This window comes from Podarcis tiliguerta (assembly GCF_965153285.1).
Source record: "Podarcis tiliguerta genome assembly, chromosome: 2".
In the NCBI taxonomy this organism is placed as follows: domain Eukaryota; kingdom Metazoa; phylum Chordata; class Lepidosauria; order Squamata; family Lacertidae; genus Podarcis; species Podarcis tiliguerta.
The window spans coordinates 47654128-47679034 of record NC_139535.1 but is presented as its reverse complement, the minus strand read 5'-3'; the positions used below and the strand labels follow the sequence as shown (position 1 = coordinate 47679034).

The window sequence follows — 24907 nt, the reverse complement described above, 5'->3', positions numbered from 1 at the left end:
GATCCCCCAAATAAAATATTTAAGGAGCTCTGTAGAACTTGCTCCAGAGGAAGCAGCAACGGCTACCAACTTGGATGGCTTTTAAACAAGATTAGACCAATTAATGAAGAAGAGGACTATCGATGGCTATCAGCCATGGCGGCCATGTTCTTCTTCCACAGTTTAAGGCAACAATGCTTCTGAACCCCAGTTGTTGGAAACCTTACCTTTGCTGGCTCACCACCACAATGAGGCCAAGGCCTCTGTCACCTCAAGGCCTCCACTGAGGTCCACTGCTGCTGCAGACATACTTCAGGAAGCCGGGCTTCACTTCTGGAAGTGCAGGATGGTAAGTTGGCAGGAGGCAGTGGGCTGAGGCAGCCTGCACACTTGCAGGTGTGTGGGTGTGTGGCAGCGGCAGTGGGCCAGGTCAGGCGGAGGCTGAGCGCGTTGTGTGGGTCACATCACAGGTGCATGATGCGTGTTGCCCATGTGACGTCACACACGCACATGATGCTGGGACCCCGCAATCTGGTGTGCAAGTTGGCGCCTCTGCTCAGCGGCGAACTATGGCTAGCCGCGTGCACATCCCTGGCAAACACCGGTTGCTCTGCTAATGCTGAGGATGCCCCAAAGGCGAAGCTAATGACATTGTTGCCCCTCGTTTTAGGCCATTGCAATCTCATGGAACATTTCACACACAGTGTCTTACGCGGGTGGCATCTGGCTTCTTCTCCCGCCCCCCCTTTTTTTGTCTCATTCGCCCCTCAGCCCAGCTTCGCCTGCATTTTAGCCACGACTTCGTTTTCTCCCTCAGCCGCATGGCGCCCTGGGCTAGCTTGCTTCAGCTTCCCGCGTCCATGTGGCCAAGGCTAGTAGCTCTTGGCCTCCCCGCCCCTTGCTTCCTTCAGCTCGTAGATGTCCTAAAGGCGGGAACGGGGAGGGGGGAGGATATGGGAGGTGGAGGGGCGGGTGGGAATAGACATATATATATTTGTCGTCGTTTATGAGGAGGTGGAGCGCGGGCTTGTGCTGTTCTGCTGGCAGCGTAGCGGGGAGGAGGAGGGGAGGCGGGAGAGCTGGTGGGACAGACTGAGGTGGGTGGAGGGGGCGGGTGTTGTGCGTTTCCCTCCGCGAGCGCCGCCGAGCAGTTGCAAATTTCCCCTCAGCAGCGTGGCCAGCCCAGGAGCACCCCAGCCTTTCCCAGGCAGCGACAGCGGCCAGGGAGAAGACCAGACGTCCCTGCCTATCACGAGCCTTTCCTCCTCAGCCCCGGTTGCCGCCTCCGCCGCGGACGCCTGCCTCGCCGCGGGCCGCCTCTGCCCAGTTTGACGGCGCAACAGGACGAAGAGGGACGCAGCCCGAAGGTTCAGCGTCGAGCCCGGCACCAACCTCTTCCCTCTCCCAACAGCACAGGCAGAGTCCTGGGTGAGTCGAAGAATCCGGCCTCCTCCCCACGCGTTACGTTCACCCTAGGAAGATGCAGGACAGCCCCAGGGATGCATGGCAGGTTTGCAAGGCTGCTGCATTTGGTCAGGGGAGGGATTGTGGGAAAAGGGAGCGCAACGCTCCTTGTCTCCGTTTGTATTTATCGCGCTAAATAAACCCAGCAGCAGCAGCAGGGATCTGGCAAAGTTTTGCATCTCCTGCGCTTTTTTTTTTTTAGGCTTTTGTGAAACAGGGGAGATGCAAAGCAAACGGTGTGTTGACCAAGTAGAAAGGGATGTCTCAACACCCAAACCTTCCTTACTATCTCCCCTCCCTTTTCTCCTTCTCCTTCAGGCTGGAAAGAGTCATGACAGCTGAAAAGACTATTCCTATAATTAATGGCAAGCCAGAGGATGCTCTGGACCCCGAAGCCTCAAGTACCAACTTGGTCCACAGCAACGATAAGAAAGTGCATGAAAGAGGCCACTGGAACAATAAGGTTGAATTTGTGCTTTCTGTGGCCGGGGAGATTATTGGGCTGGGAAACGTGTGGCGATTCCCGTATCTCTGCTACAAAAATGGAGGAGGTAAGATGGCATCATGTGTAAATGCATAGCTTTCATGCCCTAGGGAATCGCCGAAAGGTCTGTGTGCTTAATGTCAGGAAAAAGAGGTTTTCTCAGTGTATGCTAGCATTCAGGCAGGTGTGAGCATGGCATGTAAAATGCTCCACCTGCAGTATGGAATTTAGATTAATGTAATGACTGTGTAGAGTGATGTTGATAAAAGGACAGGTTTGTTGGCTAGACTGAATTGAAAACACACCATGCAACCCCTTTGAACCCTTTGAAAGTGTTGGTGTTGTTGTTTTTTAAAAAAACTTTAATGACAAATATCAGTTTTGGTTCTCAGGCAGAAGGTTTCTTTTCCTAAAGCTTGTCGCTGGTGAATATTTAGACAAAATCCATGTTAAATGTCTCCTAGCAAAACAATGCTACCACATGGGTGTTTATTGTGGGGTTAGAGTTCCTCAGACATGCAGGTATTTAGCAGCATTCACATGTTGTTTGGTTCAAAATGTCAGACTGTATATTTTGCACATTTAATCCAGATGTACAATTTCTAAGGGATATCCGATGTTAACAACAACACACTTGTTGCTAACATTCTATCTGCAAATCTCAATGGCCTATTTCCAAATTAAGCCCCCATCTAGAAGCACCCAAATAACATGTGCATTGTGCAAGATCTTTTATAGGCAGCAACACACTTCTTTAACTGCATGGCGGACAGTGAAGAAAGAAACTGTTATATATTTGTGTGTTTGTGTGTGTGCATGCACATATATTTGCTAGTCTTTAAGGTGCCACTAGACTTTTTGTTAATATAACTTTGGAAAGTATTACCGGTTATACTGTCACATATACTATACTCTATACAGTTATAGAGATTTTATGTTGCATACTGAAGTTATGCTCACAGTGCAACCTTAAGCATACTTATTCAGATGGAGTTCAATGCTGTCTTGGTATGGTGTTGGCAAAGCAGCCTCAAGTTTTTGTTTTTTACAAATTAGGTAGACTTCATTTGTATTGCCATGGAGCTCTGTGATGACCACCGGCTTTAAATAGCTTCTAAAAGTGATTTTAAGGTCTGCCATTGGCTACTAGCTATGTTAGTATTCAGAAATATAACCATCAACCACAATTCAACACACAGTGATGTGCTTTTATAAGACCATCAATTCTCTGTGTCAGAAAGAACCTCTGAATGCTGTTCTTGGGACAGTCAACATGGAATGGATAGTTCTATTTTGCTTTGCTCATTGTAAACAGGTGTTAATATATCTGAGGATCGATTGAATTTTCCGCTTTTTAAACATTTGGACAGTAATTCTTAAAGTCATGCCACAGTAAATGCTGCTTTTGAAAGTGTTTCAATAGTATTTTGCTATGTTTCATTACTCTGTGTGTGTTTGGGGGAGAGGTGACTGATTCTTGAGAACCACAAGTTAAGGATGCTTGGGATGAGTAGAGCTAGTAGCATGGTTCTTTGGATCCTGTCCTGAATGCTAAACTTGATGAACTTCTGCTCTGTAATAGCACAAGGAGGCAAATAAGATCAATGTTTTCAAAGGAAAAGAGGGTGGAGGGTGAAGGGACATACTGTTACAGCAAACTCTAAACAGTATTCAGTACAGTACTGTGATATTGTGAGGCAGGATGAAATGTAATTTGGATTAGGTATTATCCTTAGATTATTAAATGACAAAATATTCTAGATATTATCTATTCTAGGTATATGGATCACATTCATAATAGTAACTATACCATGCAAGAAACATATATGCCTATATGCACATATGATCAATGATAAGAAAATGCATTCTCTAGACTACTGGTTCCCTAACTCCCCTGCCCTGCCCCCATCATTAACCACTTGAAAATTGCTGAAGCTCCTGACAGTTGTAGCAATTATAATGCACTGAGCTAGATGCTGATTGATTTTCATTGAACTGAAATTGCAATACAATAAATACAATATAAGATATAAAAGAAGCAATAAAATACAGTTTAAAAGGTAAATTAATACTTAATGCAGAGGCACCGTGTATCACCTTAATGAAGTTCATGGACTTCTGATTGTCCATGAACCTCAATTTTGGAACCCCCTGCTCTAGTGGTTCCCAACCCCCCCCCCCCCCAGGGCCATTTGGACATTGCTTATATTTTTGGTGTACCGCCTAATGATTTTTCTGCCTCTTTTAGCAACTGTAATTTCACAGAATTCAAATTGCAATACAATAAAGTACAATAGAAGAAATAAAACAAGAAAAGTACAGTTAATAATCAGCATAGATATTAAAAATGATGGATATGCTACCTTCCATCTTCATCTACAAATTCAGAGACATGTTGTGGATCACATGAATGAAACTTGTGGATCACTGGTGGTCCATGGACACTAGTTTGCTATACACAGTTCCACTTCCCTTAAAGTTATAAGGCTACAATTCTAAGCACACTTTTGGGACTAAGGCCATTGAATATGAGAGTAATTTATCTACAGATAAGCTTTAAGACCAGAATCTAAGCAATTGTGCAACCAGTTCCATGTGGGTCAGGGGGAGATTTGGATTGTCCATTGAAGAGTAACCTCCCATACTATATGGCTAGTAGGTTATGCTTTGGCATAGAGGTGATGCTCTTCAAACGTGGAAAAGTAGAGGTGCTGGCAGCGGTGGGAGGGACTATGATGTGTGCTCAACCTATTGAGTACACTTACAATGCCTAGTTCTATCCTGACCTAAGGCATTTGTAAACAAGTATACTGCAAAGGTTCAAACACTGCCAAAAGAGATGGGGATTGTGTTCGTTAAACAACATGAGGGAAACTGTGTTGGGTAGCCTGTCTACAAAGCAGCACGGAAAGTGTGAATCTTTATTTCTTGTTTCTCTGCCAACAGTTCAGGGCCAAAATATTTTGTGTTTCTGTACTGCGAAGCACCATCATGAATTTGGCCCATTTGGTTTGCTACGTCTCTTAAAAGCACAGTGTGTAGGTTTACTTGCTTTTCTTTATTGTCGTCTGTTGCTACACAGTGGCAGAAAAACAAGCTCTTCTGTATTAACAATGACTCTTCTTGGTTAGTGTTAGTCAATTCCTCATGCTGTTTTTGTTACATGATGTTGACAAAGCTGGGGGTGTCATTTTTATGCCATATGATCAAGCAAATTTCCTACTTCAAGGTATACGTTCGTCAGGGCAAAATAAGAAATATGTTACATAGGAACACAGAAGCTCATTATTATTATTATTTTGAGGGTCTAAGTACTGCTTTTCAGTGGTTAGTGCAATACTGACTCAGAACTTCACTTCTTCCATGTTAAATTTAGTTGAGATATTAGAGACCATGGGACAAAGTCAACATTGCACTATTATGATCTTTCCATCAGCACAGATGGAATGATCTTCCTTTTCCTTGCCCCACATGATGACATGGGGATTATCCCAGTACCCCCAGACTTGAGGGGGGGGCACAGGCGGAGGAAAGGGGGGAAGCCCCATTGTGCTAGTGAGACTTCTGCTAGCACAGCTATTCAATTTAATTCTGCCCATGGTTAGATTTGCATTTACACTTAAAAGAAACAAATTGATCATTGTTCAAATCACAGAATCAAATGGGGCAAAATGCGGTTTGAGGATTTAGGATTTTATCTAGGAGATGCCAGTGAACCAGTTTCTACATAAATCATTAATTTGTGTGGTATGAGTGTTGAGTGCTAAAATGAACAGTATCATCTATCTTTTCATGTTCACATGCATATTAGAGCATGCACATTGATGATACATTGATGATTGGTGGTGTAGGAAATGTATAGCTTTTGCTTAGGTGTTTTGAGAATTGATGCTTGTTTTTGACATAGAGACAGGTTTGTTTGCTTTTTTTATATAAAGGCCAAACACTTCAATCCTATACAGTGGTACCTCGGGTTAAGTACTTAATTCGTTCCGGAGGTCCGTACTTAACCTGAAACTGTTCTTAACCTGAAGCACCACTTTAGCTAATGCGGCCTCCTGCTGCTGCCTCGCTGCCAGAGCACAATTTCTGTTCTCATCCTGAAGCAAAGTTCTTAACCTGAAGCACTATTTCTGGGTTAGCGGAGTCTGTAACCTGAAACGTATGTAACCTGAAGCATATGTAACCCAAGCTACCACTGTATATCTGTACTCAAAAGTAAGTCGTACTGAGTTCAGTGGGTCTTATTTCTGGGTAAGCAGCAAGGGTTGCCATCCTTTCTGGCCTTTTGGAATTCTGAGAGATTACTCTGACACCACTACTTTGGTTGCTTTCCTCCCCACTTCCCCAGGTCAGTGTCTCTCTTCCTTGCTCCTCGACAGACAGACACTCATGAACACAAGTCCTTGCTTTTATAAGGGGTCTAGGCAAAAGTCTGATCCAGTAGAACTAAAACAGACCTTGAATTTGCATGATTTTATGCATCCTCTACAACCACAAAATTAAAGCTTGCAGTGGTAGACTGCACAGTTAAAATCACAGAGCAGATGTTTTCTAGCACTACAGAAGCATTGATCCACAAGGGACCCTCATGGATCTTCATAATTTTTACAAAGCCTGATGACAAAAGCTACCAAAAAACCCCACAGTGTACCCAGAGTACAGTGTACCCAAATAAAAATAAAATAAATTACAATGGATTTGTGCTTTGGATCTACATTTATGTACTGCGACAGCATTGGAAAGCACTGGCTATGTGAATGTCATGGTTCAGTCAATGGAGATAGAGCAGATTTTCAAGGGGTTAGAGAGAGAATGAGAGATTTGTGAAAGTCAGTCACCTCCCTTCTCGAGCTGGTGTGAACATCCTGGTAGCAGAACTATACTTATAGGATTCTTTTGCCAGCAGTTGAGAGCCAGTGTGGTGTAGTGGTTAAGAGCAGTAGTCTCGTAATCTGGGGAACCGGGTTCGCGTCTCCGCTCCTCCACATGCAGCTGCTGGGTGACCTTGGGCTAGTCACACTTCTTTGAAGTCTCTCAGCCCCACTCACCTCACAGAGTGTTTGTTCTGGGGGAGGAAGGGAAAGGAGAATGTTAGCTGCTTTGAGACTCCTTAAAGGGAGTGAAAGGCAGGATATCAAATCCAAACTCTTCTTCTTCTTCTTCAGTTAGTTAGTTAGTTAGTTACTTAGACTCACTATCCCTTTACAGTGGTACCTCAGGTTACATACACTTCAGGTTACAGAAATAGTACCTTGGGTTAAGAACTTTGCTTCAGGATGAGAACAGAAATTGTGGCACGGCGATAGCGGGAGGCCCCATTAGCTAAAGTGGTGCTTCATGTTAAGAACAGTTTCAGGTTAAGAACGGACCTCTGGAACGAATTAAGTATGTAACCAGTGGTACCACTGTATTTGTCTCTTTAACTTTCATAATGGAGTTGCATAGGTTTTTTTTTCATCTAGAAAAGCACCAGAATTCTGTATTCTGAAAAGGCTTGAAACAATAGGTTTCAGCAAATGGCCAATGTAATTTACTTGCAAAAAGAAAACCAAGAATTGAAGGTGTTCCGGAATAAAGATTTCTATGTGTGATTGTGCTGTCCTTGGAAGACTTGAAAAATTAAGTGTTTGTTGAAATGCTGTTGCATTTTTCTCAAGTAGGTGTACTAAGAATATAATTGCTTAATGTATTAAATTATTATTAGAATGCTTCAGTCACTAAGGTCCACTGGTGTATCAAAGGTGAAACTGTATTGGAAGAAGATTCAGTTTCTTAAAATTTCTGCATGCCACTTGCTCTCTAGAACCAATCCAGCAATATTTTCTAAACTTTACCAAACTGCTTAATGGCACATGAAAAATATTCAGCTTTCACTGTTGGGTAACCCCCCCCCCCTTTTTAGTGAATGTCATATGTGGTCATATTTACTACCCAAATAAAATAATTTTGTTTGCAAACTTATTTAAGGAAACCTGCTATATTTTCAGGGCTAAGTAATAGCATAGTATATGCTTTGGTGTGCTGCATGAATGGACGGCAATACAAGTTAAGTTTAGTTACTTTAAAAGTATAGACAAATTAAAGTTAAAATAGCTTAGAACTATGCAATTGGAACTATTATTAGTATCATTTGTTTAGGTAATTAGTCCCTTTACACAAGTTTCTCTAAGCAATTTACAAATACAGTCATACTTCGGCTCCCAAACACCTTGGGAGTTGAACATTCCGGCTCCTGAACAATTGAAAACTGGAAGTGATTGTTCTTTTGGAAGCCAAACTTCCAACGGGGCTTCCACGGCTTCCAATTGGCTGTAGAAGCCGCGCTTTGGAAGTCAAACATTTCAGAAGTCAAACGGACTTCCGGAACAGATTCTGTTCAACTTCTGAGGTACGCCTGCAATAGTAAAAAGCAATGCATAAAAAGCAAAAAACGAAGTAATTCAAAGTGCAATACAATGTAACCAGACAATAAAAGTTATACATTTACTAGTTAGATTTTCCATGCTACACATTTTCTCTACTGTTCAAGTATCTTCTCTTGTTACATTTGCCATTGGGGTGCTACAGCAGATATAGTCCATATGGTGACCGGTTAATGCTTGACCCACAATAGGAACACTTATGAAATGTGTTGGGTTAATGATTTGGGTCTCCTTGCCCACTTTCTACATTCCTTGTGATGACTGAAGGGTTTGTGGAGGCTTAACACATGACGGGTTGAGAATCCATGCAGTAAGTGCTTCTAAATGTCTTTGGCCTGGCAGGTATCTTGCCACAGGGAGGTCATTTTGAGTCACATCCCAATGGCATAAGTGTTGTACAGTGGTGTCATCAAGTCAGGGGTTTGGGACAGAAGTCAAGGGCCCCCAAACTCAGCAGGGCTGGCTTACTGCATTTTGAAGTAAGTGAAGGAAGACAGAAAGCCATCTAAAGAAGTCACCCCCAACCTCCCCCACCCAATCAAGTCCAGGATCTATGATTGCCTAACTGCATCATTAGCACTGTGTGCTCTACACCAGGCCCAAGTCAATAACATTTAAGCATTTAACTGGGATCGTCAGTTCCATTGATATTTCTGGTTGTGAATATCGATACTATAGTAGTTTCTTATCCATAGTGTGTGAATGCTTTTGCTTTGTGAGTGGGTTTAATTCTCACATGCACAAAATTATTATAGGTCATATTTATAATAACTTTTTAGAGACCATGGGTACATGTCCCAGAGTATGTTAGATCTGCGACTCAAGTGTAAGTAAAAATCAGCCTGAAATATGTATTGGATAATATTAAGCTTGTTGGTATAGCAAATTGTTGGCATTTAAAAATCAATTTTGAAAACTCGGGGGCCAGAGCTATGCATCTTTACCCGCATGAATATTCCTTTGCTATCAGCGATACTACATTCAAGACAGGGGCTCACCCATAATTCCTGTTGTCCTGTTGCCTTTCCCCCAGAGGAAACTGCTCTTCAGCACTCAAAGTAAATGGCAATTAATTAAGGTTTCTCCCGGATTGCCATTTGTTCCAATCTATCACTATAGAGAGGTTTTTCCATTGGGAAGGAGCAGGGCAACGGGAAAAACCACTCAGACCCACACTTTCTAGGCATGGCACAAGTTCAAGAGTGGATGAGCCCAGTGTTGTTTGAGATAAAACAATAAAGTGATGTTATGTACGGTAGTCTTGTATAAATAATTTGTGCATGAAATAAACTTATTACTTATCTTTAAGGACCTGGATCAAACTAAATAATACATATCCAATCCTTGCTTTTAGGTGCTTTTCTCATACCCTATGTGATTTTCTTTATTTGCTGTGGAATACCAGTGTTTTTCCTGGAAACTGCCTTGGGACAGTTTACTAGCGAAGGAGGCATTACATGTTGGAGGAAAGTTTGTCCACTATTTGAAGGTACATGTCAAATTCTCTCTTGTTTCCCATATATAAACATGTATGCGTCTATCTATGCATGTGAACACACAAAACATTCATGAGTTTTGGAAATATCTTACAAATGGAGCAAACATATTTTTTACTGCTTCCTTCAAAAACAAAAACATTGCACCCGCCATTCTACACACCTTTTTTACTGATGCTTTCGGAACTTAGTTAGCAAGTCCTGACCAGTGCAGCACATCAGAGGACCAGTAAACTCAGGAATCCTCAGTTCAAATCCACTTTAACCATGAACTCATTGAATAACCTTAGGCAAGCCACTTTCTTAATCCTAGCTTTATCCCACCCAGTCTATAGTATGGGGATAATGATACAGCACAAAAGTTAATGATACCACATCACCTTACAGGTAGCCATTAGCCAGATAATGTATGCAAAATATCTGGAGAATTTAGGTTAAAGTTGTATGTTAAATGCTTTGTTGTAAACTTAGAATGTTTCCTCTTCTCTATACATTGAAATAGAACCTCTAAAATCATTTCCCCAACACTTTAACATGCTTTATCTACATTTGAACCCATTGCATAGCCCTGCTGTTCTCAGCCTTGGCCTTATTTCATTACACAATCCAGTTTGTCACACATATTCAAAGACTGCTCCCCCCCATGACCAGTTCTTTTCTTACAGCCCTTACATTTATATATTCAGGATTTTCTTTGTAACAAGTGACAATCTTAGAATCTGAACAAAAACTGCTTTCTGACTCTCGTTCCCTGTTCCTTTAACAATGCTTAAACAAGTTCCTGTATTTGTACTTTGCAGGTATCGGATATGCTACCCAGGTTATTGAGGCACATTTGAATGTTTACTACATCATCATTTTAGCATGGGCCATCTTCTATTTGTTTAACTGCTTTACAACGGAGCTCCCCTGGGCAACATGTGGGCATGAATGGAATACAGGTATGGGCACAATGAACATACAATTTGTATGAATATGTTAAAAGAGCAGCAGAGTGATTTAATATTTAAATGATTATGGGGCCAAACAAGATAATGGTGAAAATTAGCGTAATTCAGATTTGCAACACATGATGCAAAGGGATAAAGGGATGAATCCTAATAATTAATGTTGATTATTCCAATAATAAAAGTAATGCCTTCAAATCTTCCCCCATACATCATTTTGCTTCATGAATTAAACAGTCTGGATTAAACAGCATGTATTATTTTTGAAAATCTTCCCTTCTAAAACATACTGGTTTGAAAAGTGATGGTACAATATGTTCCTTAACTGTTTATTAAAACTTTGCAAACTTGCAAAACTATGCAAACTTTGCATAGAGAAAGTACGGTATATGTAGGGTTTTTTTTACCTCTTATGTAATGGAATTTAGTATATTATTATTATTATTACTATTTTATTTTATTTATTTTAAAAACTTACATCTGAGCTCACTGTAAACCTGAAGACAAAACAGTTTACATTTTTTTGATTCACACAGCTATCTGCTGGATCAAACAGCTTTCCATCAACAGATGGACACATTTGCATACTATTGTGAATCATTAAACATTGTAATGAAAAGTGTGTGCAAGTGTGAAAATATGGAGGCAGAGATTCAGAAAGGGTTACATGTGTGCACTAAAACAAAAGGTGTTGGAAGGGTTGCCAATCTGTTTACACTTCCAGTCTTACCTCTTGAAATTTTTGAGGGTTCTTTTTGTTGAGTCCAGTGGAAAGCCCCTCACACTAACCTTTGGCAAATATTAATTCTCTTATGAGTTTACATGTAGTATAAACTACAAACCAATAACCTCTTTTATTTGGTGATGTATAAGGGGACATTGAATTAGTTCCTTACACTTCAAAGGGAAATAATAAATTCTTAAATGGTAAGGGTTTTCTTTTCATATTCCTCACCTCATCTAATATAATTTTTATTGAGAATTGTACTCTTTCATCCTCATTCTTTTATTCATTTTAACAGCTTGGGACTCTTACTTGAATCTATTGATGTTTAGGTAAATTAAAAGTCTAGCATCAAGTCCATCAGAAATGATAGTGCTTCAGTGTCCTTTTTGGCATCTGTTTAGGAAAGCCTAGCCAATATTCAATGCTGTCCAAATAGTAAGTGTCAACTCAATAATGGAGAACTGCTTTGATCTCTTTCTACCATTTCTCTCATGCCAGAGATAACAGTGTGCCAAATGGTAGCTTTGCCACTTGCCATATTAAGTCCACCTTCCTGCTGGTAGAAAGAGATTCCCGAGCCAGTGATAGGCATTAGGAATTGAACTGCGGTCAACTGAATCAAGCACAATGCATGATTAAACTCCCTAGCAATCAGAGGAAATTATCCTATTTCTGCTGCCTCCAACTGGTCTGGCTGTTGCAGTTGTAACAGGACAAACCAAAAGCAGCTAGTGAACACCTTTCTGAGGACAACCAGTATGAATTAGTAATCAAAGCATGTGACTGAATCTTGTTTTCAGATCTCTGTGGCCATGATCTTAACATATTCAAAGTGAACTTGAAAGTTTTAAAACCACAGCATTATTATTTTTATTCTTTTACAGAACACTGTGTAGAATTTCAAAAAATTAATATGAGCAACTGTTCCCAACAATATTTGCAGAATGCTACTTCTCCAGTCATGGAATTTTGGGAGTAAGTATAACTAAACTTTTAATCTAAACTAATTACAATATTTACTCTCTTCAAATGAAAGGTGTGGAGCAAACAATAATAGCTAAATGTAAGCTTATGGCAACGTGAGAATTTCAGCAGCAAACTGTTTTTACATAAAATTCACATAGGTGACACCAAGAACTCTTCCATAATAATAGGAAATAAAAATATATATTTTCTTTGGGAATGAATATGTGCAATCCAGACACATTTACTTGAAAGCACATCTCATTAAAATCAAACTTTGTTCTGCACATGATGTATGCATGTCTTTTGTGTATGCATGTGTGTTGAGAGGATGGGAATGTTTTCCTTGGAATATTATCTGTAAGAGTTTGTTGCAAGACTTTCCTGAGGTGGCCCTGAAACTTAGATTTCTGTTGGAAGGGACTGCTAATCTCAGCCAAATATTATCAATGCGTAGGAGGTGGCATATCATACATAATACCTTATCTGAGCATTTCCTGATGTTTAGGAAATGTATTGCCCTTAGTTTGGTTTTTGGCTAAGGTTATATTTCAGCTGTGTTCTCATTGTGGTGATGATTACTTGGTGGGGGAGAGTGTTCCTTTGCTTGTTTTGGTCCCAGTGCTTCACTTTTTCTTTGGTTATGTTTTTCTTTGCTATCTATGCTGGCTGAAAAATGTTCACAAAAATATCTAGTGAATTTTTCCCAGCATTTTTAAGCATTAGGAGAAGGAAGCACAGGAGTTCTCTTTATGTGTGTTTATACTTCTGACCATCTGCTGCTACAGATTTTGTAGGGAGTAATTGCATCTAAAATGCAGAGACACAAAATTTGCATGGTCAAATGTGTTGAGTGGAGTTCCTCTATCCCTTTCTGCCATAACTGTACATAACCGGGGAGCTTGTGCCTGGTCATCTTTGGGCAGGCAAAGCAGTCTATTGTTTCCCCCCAAATTACTATTTTTTCCTGTATTTTTTTTTTTTAAAAACTTGCATAACTCAACATCATCCGTTGCTGAACCTGGAAAATGGATTGATTTCACTGGTGCTTCTGAGATGTTGCATTGTTCACCTGAATAGCTGCGACCTGATAAGAACTCTCTTAACCATGAATTGTATCCACCACTCTTGCTCCATTTACATAACAACAGACTTCTGCTTATGCAATGAAACTTGCCTTTTCTCCCTTGCTGCAGAGGGTCCAGGTACCCTCCAAAGCAGATTTTGGGGGTGTGCGGAAACAGAGATGTTACGTTGTGATAATAGAATGCTGATTGTGCATCATTGGACAAGGCCACATGCATCTGGGAGTTTCCTAGAATCCTAATATTAATCAAGTAGGAGTGTGGGCAATGATTCTGGTAAATGAGAACTTACCAATTTCTAAGTAATAAAAAATAATTTATGCTAAGCCAATTTCCTTGCTATCTGGGCAATTTATTTGTACAAAATAACTATCCTGTGAAAAAACTGAATCATTGAAGCATTTGTTTGGTGCAGAACTGTGCCTCGGAAGAGGAATAATTTGTGTGCACAAGCCGCTAAGACTTGTTTTTAAATGATTGATGAGAAATCCAAGCTTTCATTTCAGCAAATGTTGAGCAGGTTCTCTTGTGTTTTTTAACCCCATCAGTCATGCTGTGCTCTGTAGGCATAAGCGTTCAAAGCAACAAAATTAACAAAGTAGCATGTGGTAGAGTATAGATGTGCTCAGAGGCCAGCTGCACGCACACACACACTGAGAGAGATCAGAGAGGAACCCGAGTCTTCCCTTTTAAAAGTGTAAATGCTGCATTTCTACTAAAATTCTGCAGTAGTCACTTGCAAACATTCTTTAGGATTGCCTTTATTAATAAGTTTCCAATAAATATATTGCCTACTACTCTTATTAAGACATATTCTTTGAACGGGTAGTTGACCAAGAGAGAAAGAAATAATTTTGATGTTTAACTAACTATAATAAAGGACAGAGTTCATTTAAGTTGGGGAGTGTTTTCTGAGTTGAACTGAACATTCACCACTATCTTGACATCTGATGGATTTGTAATGCATGGAAGCATATTCAGTGGCAATGAATATTAATACGTGCATTAGTGGATTTTGAAAAGTTTGAGGAGAACTAGAAATTTATCAGGGATGAAAGAGTGCATATTTGCATTAGATCTAATTAGTTAAATATGTTGCTCCCTGGAGCATGTTTAGGAGTTAATAATAATAATAATAATAATAATAATAATAATAATAATTTATTATTTGTACCCCGCCCATCTGGCTGGGTTTCCCCAGCCACTCTGGGCGGCTTCCAACAAAGATGAAAAATACACTAAAATGTCACATATTAAAAACTTCCCTGAACAGGGCTGCCTTCAGATGTCTTCTGAATGTCAGGTAGTTGTTTATCGCTTTGACATCTGATGGGAGGGCGTTCCACAGGGCGGGCGCCTCTACCGAGAAGGCCCTCTGCCTGGTTCCCTGTAGCTTGGCCTCTTGCAGTGAGGGAACCGCCAGAAGGCCCTCGGAGCTGGACCTCAGCATCCGGGCAGAACAATGAGGGTGGAGATGCTCCTTCAGGTATAGAGGACCGCGGCCGTTTAGGGCTTTAAAGGTCAGCACCAACACTTTGAATTGTGCTTGGAAACGTACTGGGAGCCAATGTAGTTCCAGAATAATATTTATATCACAATGATATTTCTATATTTGATGCCTGAGGGTGCTGAGGAATGCTTTTTCTGACATGGCAGGAAAGAATACCACTGAACACTTAGAGTTATATTTTCTATATCTACACTTTTCAAATGAACTTATTCCCATTGTTCACGTGGCTTGAAAGTGTGAAGAAAGAACTAAGGATACATTGTATGCTGTGTTTACTATGATTTCAGGTTTTGTTTAAAATAAACATACTATGTGATATGCAGACAGCCAAATTTCTGTTCATATGCCCACCCACATTACAGTTTAGCAAATGCACAAATCCAAAAGAGAAGAATGAGAACTTTAGGTCCTGTTGGCAAATGCTAAATTTTGGCAAAGTATGGAGTTTTGAAAATCAAGAAATGTGCCCCTTGTGCATTCAGGAATACTGTAATTCACTATCACAATATACAGTACTATATTTGCATCAACGAAGTTTTTCTTATCGTCCACTACAAATAATACTGGTTTTACACATAGCCAGTACAGGTATAAGTGACATAGTATGGGGCAGCAGGTTTGTTATGGAGTGAAACTGGCATCATTTTATGTTAAGTTGCAAAGCTGGGATTTATTCTTTCAGTTATTTAAATATGTATACCCACCTTTCCTCATATAGTTCAAAGCAGCTATATTTTGTTATAACTATACCGTAGCTTTTAAATAATCTTATAGAATATTGTAATGCAAAATATATAATAATGTTGTTGAACGTATGAGTCCTATTTACCTATTGACTGACTCAGATCTTTAGTTGTAGGCACTTGTGGGAGAGAATATCTAGATGATGTGGGAGTGTCTGGTGCCAGCATGATTGTGTGTGTGTCTGTGTACTCATATTTGGGCAGGCATTGATGTCTTGTGAGAATTTGAGAGGCACACAGCTGGACACCTACTACAGTCGTACCTTGGAAGTCAAACAGAATCAGTTCTGGAAGTCCATTCAACTTCAAAAACATTCGGAAACCAAAGCACGGCTTCTGATTGGCTGCAGGAAACTCCTGTAGCCAATCAGAAGCCCTATCAGATGTTCAGCTTCCAAAAATAGTTCACAAACTGGAACAGTCACTTCCAGGTTTGTGGCGTTTGGGAGCCAAAACGTTCGAGAACTAAGCTGTTCGAAAACCAAGGCACAACTGTATATTTTTAGGGATCCCTTAGTTGCACAGGGAATGAAAGCAAGTGGCAAAGCTCAGTCTGAATTTGCAGGCCACAAAATGTAAAAAATAACCCCACGCCTCTGTATGAAGCTTCCTCTCTGATAAGCTGTGGTGCTGTAGGGCTGTTGTGTGATGTTGGTTATGTTATAAATATAGTGGTGGAAGTTCCTTGATGTATCCAAGCCACGATGCTGGTTTATCGATCCAAAGGCTGGAAACAGTTGAAATGTACATGCTAGATAGAATGGGAACGAGACTTACTTGACAACTAAACCTTCTTAGCAGGGAAGATCATCTTCTATCAAATGAGAAGGGTGCAGCTGAGGGAACCCATTGATGTAATTTTTGCTTACTGGCTCTGTTCAAGTCTTTTACCATGGTTTAGAAATACAGCTTGCTGCTTCTTAGAAAAGGATTTGGGTAAACGGAGGTGACACGGTGGTGAAGTTATTTCCACCTCAATAGTCTCCTTTGTTAGGCAAGTAACAACCCAGACCTCTGCTAAAGAAGACCTAGTTGTTAGCCTGTCATTCAGTGGGAAAGGTGGCATATCCCTCGTGTTTTCAAGTAAAGCCCAGTGAGAAAAACATTTTCTCAAAGGAAAATGAGCTATGCTCTGTAGAAGGAAAAGGTTAAAAAAAAAACTTGACAAAGTCAAAAAGAGTTTTTCCTGCTTTATTCAGGTTGCAAATAACTGCAGGAGACACATTGTTACTAATCCCCACAATCCTAGGAAAAGTCATTAGCAAGTTTGGGCCTGATTCTGGTGCACTTAGCACCCACACACTTATTCAGTTCCTCTCTGGACTGGGCCTTTTTTGTGCTCAACTTGAAGAACATTTTGCTGTGCCAGACTCGTCGGTTTGTGTTCAGTTCACAGAAGGCCGTGTGAAAACATTCTTTCATTTGGATGAACACAAGTTTTTCTCTGGGTTCTGCCTCGAAACCACAAGCTTTGCTTGGTTTTATTTGGAAGCACTGAACATGGCTGAGCCACCTTCTCTTTGATACTAGGCAAGGTTTTGAGTTATAATAAGGCATCAATCCAGAAAATTTTAAATAGTTTGAGGAATCTGCATCATTTATTTCTATGATACACCCTAGAGATTATGTTACCTGCAAAAGCAGAACTTTGAGCAAACATGGCAGAAAAAAAATACTTTGCAAAACATTTAATGCCAACATTTAAACCAAAATATGCATCCTGGAATACATCTTTCTTTGGGATTTTTAAAATATTCATTTACCATGGATTTCTTCATTATTTCTGTTTGGTAATTTGGAATGATGGCAGGTGCCTTGGGGGATTATATACAAGGACACAGAGTGTCTTGTCTGGAAATGGTGAAAAGTGACTCCTTACTTTTATATCTTGTAACAAAAATGAGGAGAAATTTTTGGATGGTTTCAGAATAGGTGGCAAAAATTGACTTAAATTTTTGCAGGCACTTACAATTGGAATGCTTGGTAGTATAGACAACATTGCCCCCATTTTTCTTTTTTGCTGCTATGGCACCTTTGTGGAGGGACACTATGACACAACACAGCATCCTTCAAGTGATATTGTTGCAGGATAAAAGTGCCCCATGGTTTTTTGAGTAAAGATTTCAGCTTTAGTCAGATCTCATTTTGGCAACTTTGGCATGATGCAAAAAGGGTGCTATAGAATCACAGTTAGAGGGAACTTTGGAGACTATCCTGCACAATGCAGGCTCTTAAATGCAGAATGCAACTGCCACATTGCTTACAAGAGGTCTGTCAAACTTCTTCAGCTTAAAATATGCCCAATGATGGCATATTCACCAGCGCCTAAGACAGCCTGTGGCATTTGCATTTATCACTATCAACACTATTTTGTTCTTTTGCTGCCTAATGCTTTTGAATTACAACTGGGTAGTTAATTATACATTGAAAGCAAAATAGGTTAATGGATGTTAGTAATTAGTTTATTGAAAAATTGGTAAAAATATGTGCTGAATCTTGACGTGCCTGAATGTAGAAACGTTTACTCAAGGGTAATTAAACTTTAATTAATAGAATTACTAGTGAGATGTGGCTCTTATTTTGACTCTTAAAGAAACTCTACTTATTGGTGCTGCCTAGGAATGCTGTAGTGATTTTTAAAATACAAACAGATACTGTTGTTCAGTTACGTGCAGTTATTCCATGTATCAGTTTTATATGATATATTTTTCTTTCAGGAATGATTGTATAAGGATGCATTAGATCTAGGGCTATTAGCTGTTATAAAAACCAATACTTGATTAAAATGCACAAGTTTAAATTATTAAAATGAATGAAATGGGTTACTATAATAAAGACTCTTTCTCCCCCTGTTTTCTGTGGAGTGCAACTCAGTATGAAGTGTTAAGAGCAATATCTCCTTTAAATAATTGATGTGACTCAAAATCACAATTCACACTTCACATAGAAGTCCATTCCCTTACATCACAAGATCAAAACGGAGCTAGGAAAGATTAAGACACATGGCATAATTAAATGAATTGCTTAGCACTTTGTGTTGTGCAACAGTGGTGGTCACAGTCATCAAGAAAATGGGGAAATAATATGAATCTGTGTAGATCCTCAACAGCATAATGGAATTAGCCAAGAAAAATGTGTACTTCAACACTAGATGACGTTTTAATGAAAGTGACAGGAGCTGATTATTTTTCAAATTAGATGGCTCAAGCAACTTCTGGCAAATATTTCACAAACCAGAGCACTAAACTGGCTGCATTTAAGAATCTGGTAGTTTGCCTATTCTTTATGAAATTGCACTCCACGTGAAGGAGCAGATACATAGCTTGGAAATACTCTTAGATCTGTCACATCACTGGAGACACAGAGGCTAAGACTGTTTTCTTCCGGCTTCAACTAGTGTATTTGCTATGACCATTCCTGGTCAAGGATAGCTTGGACATAGTAGTTCAGGTCTTGGTAACTTCTAGATTGGTACTGCTTTGTGAAGAATCTCCCTCCCTTTTTACAGGCCAACACAGTAGGTGGGACAACTGACCTGTCAATCACCTGAGGTAATGAAACCAGATGATTGGTAGGAGGATGGACCAGCAGATAATCGGTACAGGATTATACCTAAAGGAATCAAATCTCTCATTGAAAATTTGGAGAATAAATTATGAAAGTAGGCTTCTGCCTTCTGAACAAATGCCAACATGAATGGCCTGAAAAATAGCTTTCTTACCTTTTGAATTTAAAAGAAAACACAATAGAAGAGCTTGGAATATCAAATTTGTGCTCATGAAATTCTCTAAGGAAGTTTCTTACTATATTTCTCCAGGCTTGGAGAAAAACAACTGCAGATTATGGCAGCAGTAGCAAGGCAATTTGAGACTGTAGTCCTAAAAACACTATTGGAATATGTGAGACATAATTACAACCAATGCATTTAGGCTTTGGGTACCAGTGATGCAGAACAGAGTGAGCGAAATGCCAATTTTAATGAATTATGAGTCCAGAAAACACTTTGCGCTCATGCAAATTCAATGAATCTTCAATAAGGGTTCAGTGAAACAAAGACTAATTCTATTGCTTGAGTCTTTTAAAGGAAAAAAATCCTTCTCTTAGTAGGATCCAATATGGTGAGTGTGACCTTAGCTATGAGGGTAGTTCAGTTTTTAAGTATTACATTCTGGTAACTGACAAACGAAGGTCACAGAAATCTTTATGAAGTGGTATATTTATCAGAACTGAGCACAATGCTTTTCATTCCCATTAACATCAACCACTGGGAACCACTTGGAATATTCTGCCCAGAATTTCTTCTGGGGGCAGAAATGTGACTTTGCAAGCCAGGATTCGTGCATTTTGAATGGCGTCACATTTTCAATTCCTTGTTGCTTACCAAGACTAAAGCTCCCTACTCCCAATGTCAGAGGGCTCAATCCAGGTTGGACCTGACAGCAACTATTTACCTTGTAAGTCATTCACACACAGTTGCTATTATTGAAGATGCATGTATCACTTTAAAATGTTTAAAAGAAAGGCTTGGTGTGCAAAAAGTGCTGGAGATCAAGACTACTTGGTAGTCTTGATTAATCTACACCATAGCTTTCTTTTCCATATTTTGAATCTTGTTTGGGAAGAGCCTCAGTAGGGCTTAGCATACTTCAGTGAATGTCCATCTACCTCTCAACAGTGAGATCTGTGGAAGAGGCTCTCCCTTAAACAGAGATGCTTCTGAAATTATCTTCATCGTTATTTCTTTCTGAGTCTCCCAGATTACATGTACTTCTCTCCGAAGTGGAACTGATGTTCTAAGAATTATTGGTTGTTCTCTTTTGGTTCTAAATTTTGTACAGAGAGCTGTGTCTCTAGAATTTGCCACAACGTTCTGTCAGTTCTGTCCTCCTCCCCATTATGCACCACTATGATAAAACTTTAAAAGCGGTCTTAATGTAATTGTATGCATGACTGCATCAATATTCTTTCTTTAGTAATTTTTCAGGAAAAAAACACACAAGTTCAGCTGCAAAACAATCTTAGATAGTAAGTAGACCACTGGATCAAGATTTAGTTTGCAAGGACTTCCATTTGGCATGAAGTACACACTTGTATATCAGCAACACTGCACGAAAGAATATTAGTGCATTGAAGAATATTATGCATTGTTTATCAACTGGAAATCAGCAATGTGTGTGTGGAAAAATAAAATAAACTGAGTGAACTGAAAACTGTGGGAAACAGTGTCTGTTCCAATAGCAGAATTAATTTTGATTCTCCCAGTTAAACTGGAGTTCACGAAGAGTGGAAGACAGAGCAGAGAGAATTGGATAAACAATAATGGAATGGAACGGAAGGAAATCCGCTCATCCCTAGCTCTTAAGTACCATTCATGAGAATGGTTTATTGTTCAGAAGCTCAGAACTGGGCTCTTACAGTAGTTACACCACTGTTATAGAATTCTGTCCCCAAAGAAGCTGCCCAGACTAAGCTGTCTTATTATTGAATTTTAAGAGAGCAGTTACAGCTTTGCTCTGATCTCTGAGAATAGTAGGTAATACTGTATATTGAATTTTACACATAGTATTATTGTTATAAAATACCATCCCTAAGACATTACAACCAGAACAACCATAATCAACACATGTATGGAGTTTAAAGCCTTTCACATGCATTATCAAACTTTAATCCTTACAACGGCTCTATAACGTTGGCCAGCATTATTATTCCCCATATTATAGATGAGGTACTGAGAGAGAATGGCTTGCCTAAGGCCACTTACACGGCAGTCCTGTGCATGTTTAGTCAGGGGTAAAACCCATTGTGCTGAGTGGGACTTACGGATAAGTGGGTTTGGAATTGTAGCCTCAGTGAATTTATGGCCCAGGTAAGATTCAATCCAGGGGAATTCCTGATTTGCATGCCAGTCTATGCTCCTCTGGCTTTGTTTGGTTTAACAGTTCCTTGGGCTGCTGTGAAACTGAAAATATGAAGCATACTTAAAATATGTTTGCATGGGAGCTGCCTGCGTTTTCTTTATATTGTGGGGAAGATACCTTGTACATGAAACGCTTTTCTGTTCGTTCCAAGTACAGGTGTAGTGGAAGTCTTGATTAATTTATGAGAGAAGGGACCTAAATTGATATCCAGAGCAGTATGAAGTCTGTGAGCCCTTTATTCCCCCCCACTTCTATGCTCCTAAATGGGCTTTCCATATTTATTAATTATTAGTGAAATTAATAACCCACCCTTCCTCCCAAAGGAGCTCAGGGCTGCCCACCCCTCAGTATGCCCTGCCGCTTCATGCTGGTACGTTTTAATTTTACTTTGAGTGACATCCTATCAAAAAAGAAAGGAAATAAAGACCTGCATCTCTCCTTAGAAACTCTGGTCTGCTTGGGGTCGGGGGAGGAAGGAAACTCTCAGTCCCTTGATGGCTGTGAGAGCTTCCTTCACCCCATGTAGGGGCTTGTGTTAAAAAGCAGGGAGAAAAATGGCAGGGATGTCCCTGCAGGTTCCAAGTGTTGTTGCCTGCCAGTCAGGTAGAGCTGGCTGCAGGTGTTACCTTCTCCCTGCGTAGGGGCTGTTCTTATAGCTGCAGAGAAGTACGACGCACCAGGGATCATCCCATTTGCCTTGCTTGTTAGTTGCTTCCTGATTGGATGTATGCGTGTTCACACAATACGCTGTCTGTGTGTGCAGAAGAGAGAAACGAAGGAATATGTGTGTTGTCTTTGTGTGTACATGCATGTGAGAGAAAGAGAGGGTATGTGCGCACATGAGGTATGTGCATAAGGGGTTATACGTAGGCGAATAGGTCTGTAGGTATGTGTGGTGGGCATATGAAGGAGAAAGGGGAAGAAAGTCTGTAGTCTGTGTGTATCTGTGAGATGCACTTGGGCAGAGAGAGAGAGAGAGAGAGTGGAAGAAGTATATTTGTGCTGTGAGATATGCATAGATATATAGATAATATACTGTGAGTGCATGTTTGTGCTGAACGTGCATGTGCCAGAGACAGTGTGAGGCAGCCAGCTTGAATAGTTTTCCTAGAACTGGGGAATGTTCCTTGTTGTTAGGCAGCAACATCACTATGCATGTGTTTGTAGAATTAGTAGTGTGATCTCCGCAGTGAGGATCAGCAGATCATATCCGTCTTCCTTCAGTATATTCTTTTGTCAAGGTATGCCAACCAGAAAAAATCCCCGAGCTGCTGTTTTCATTTTTTCAAAAGAGTATATTCAATAAATATATGTCTCTACTAGTTTAGTAGGAAGGACATATTATGTAGGAATTTGGTTCATTTTATTCATGACAGTTGCACACTTTGGTTATGATTTCTACTTTTTTGCAGTTTCAAGGGTGTTTCAACTAAATATTACTATATAGAAAGTTCATTTTGAAGTCAGTACAGAAGGAGAGGAATAGGTGTTTTACAATTTATCAGGATGAGTACCAGTCTCTAATTTTTATTTTTCTTATGAAAAGGCCCTGGCCAGGCCTGATGCCAGTGTAAGACTGAAGAATTTCATTCTGTTATTTTTAGGTAAAATTGTAACCTAGTCAGCTAGAGGTTATGCTGTACTCCTTACATATTGGACCACTTCGTCAACCTGGTGATATTTTGGAATACAGCACCCCTCAGCCCCAGGACCTGTAATTCAAAACATCTGGCAAGCTCCCGTATGGCACTCCTGGTGGTGGAGAGAGTAACATTTTGCTAGAAGTGGCTGGGATATTATCCCCCTTCCTTTTAAGCAGGTTACTTAATTTCAGTCTGAGGACTGTTATAAATCCCTTACTTATTTTCAGTTTGAAATTTATTAGCAGTCCACTGATACCTAACTCATATTGTATGAAGATTTTATTTCTTGCTACGCCCAATTTTTTGTAGTCGCAGCTTTTCATATGAGGGGGAAACTGTTTTGTTCAATGGCTGCTGTGGATAGAACGTAGGTTAAGCATTAAAAAAAGATTCTTCCTATAAAATTGTTTAGGACCCAATTGGGTCAGATAAAGCGTGTATTACCTTGTGTGTGTGTGTGTGTGTGTTTTAATGCTGTTTCAAGTGGTGCAATAGGAGAAATAAACTCTAAAGACCTCGTCCCCAGATTAACAGACACCTTGTATACTGCTCTAAAATAGTTAACAGACACAACAAGACTTTCCCAAATAGACTGAATTTGTTCTTTAGCTTCTCCAAACCATGAAACAATGCAGTAAGTACTCTGGTACATTCCTTTCCATGAAACGTTGGCAGTGATTAAACCTCTTGCTATTCAGGAGTGTGTTACAGCCCTACATGCTGGAAAGCTTTATTAAAGAAACCCTTTCCCAGGAAAATTCAGTGTACTCCAAGCCCATGGGAAACGTAATGCTGCAGCTACTTCATCCAAAATGGGTACACTTGTGTAAAATGAGGCAAACACACTGTCAAGCTTCCAAAGTGCTAATCATTTGAATTCAGATGAATATGTTGCATGTTAATTTCTAATTGGGGGGAAGTTGCACAGAAAATTTTGGTGGGCTGTACAGAATTCTAGTCCTGAGGACCAGGGAGAGGGTTGGGCAGAAAGAACCATTCTGGAAGTGGGCTTGTCTAAGATCTGATCTCAATGCTTTGTGAAGCCTTCTGAGGACATTATTAGGGCATGCCCAATTTTTTCAGGCATACCCCCACTTACGCACAGTCGACTCAATGATGAGCATTTATATGCACAGTATCGGGAAATAAATAAATAGATTCAAACCAGGAAATGGTGGGAGAGAGCTGGAAAGTACTCATGGCTCATGAGGAGACTCTTCCCGGAGCCCAAAGAGGACTTCAGTGAGAGCAAATAAAGTCCCAAGGAGACCAGAGGCACAGTGGGTCTTTGCATAGTCTGCTCAGCCTTCCTGCCTAGCTGCTGATTGCACCAGAACCCATGCCTGCAATGCGCCCCAGGCTTTGACTTACTTTAAAACAAACAAACAAACCCCCTTAAAGCTCAGTCAGCAACCTATGAAGTTAGGAAGCTAAATGTGCAGGTAGATGAGCCAGTCTTGCTGCTCCTGCTTGATGAGTGAGTTGCTTTGACAGCAGAAGATATAAATCCTTGGGTCCTAAAG

General features: G+C 40.2%; 1 protein-coding gene across 1 annotated transcript in view; it reads left to right on the top strand.

Moving 5' to 3' along the window:
• Positions 1-1025: 1025 nt before the first annotated feature.
• Positions 1026-24907, top strand: part of SLC6A11 (solute carrier family 6 member 11) — a 96203-nt gene continuing 72321 nt past the window's right edge. The window contains exons 1-5 of the mRNA XM_083429176.1: positions 1026-1407; positions 1762-1994; positions 9707-9841; positions 10649-10789; positions 12407-12497. Coding sequence (XP_083285302.1) covers positions 1775-1994; positions 9707-9841; positions 10649-10789; positions 12407-12497 — 587 coding nt within the window. The 5' untranslated portion in view covers positions 1026-1407; positions 1762-1774. The remainder of the gene's footprint in view (positions 1408-1761; positions 1995-9706; positions 9842-10648; positions 10790-12406; positions 12498-24907) is intronic.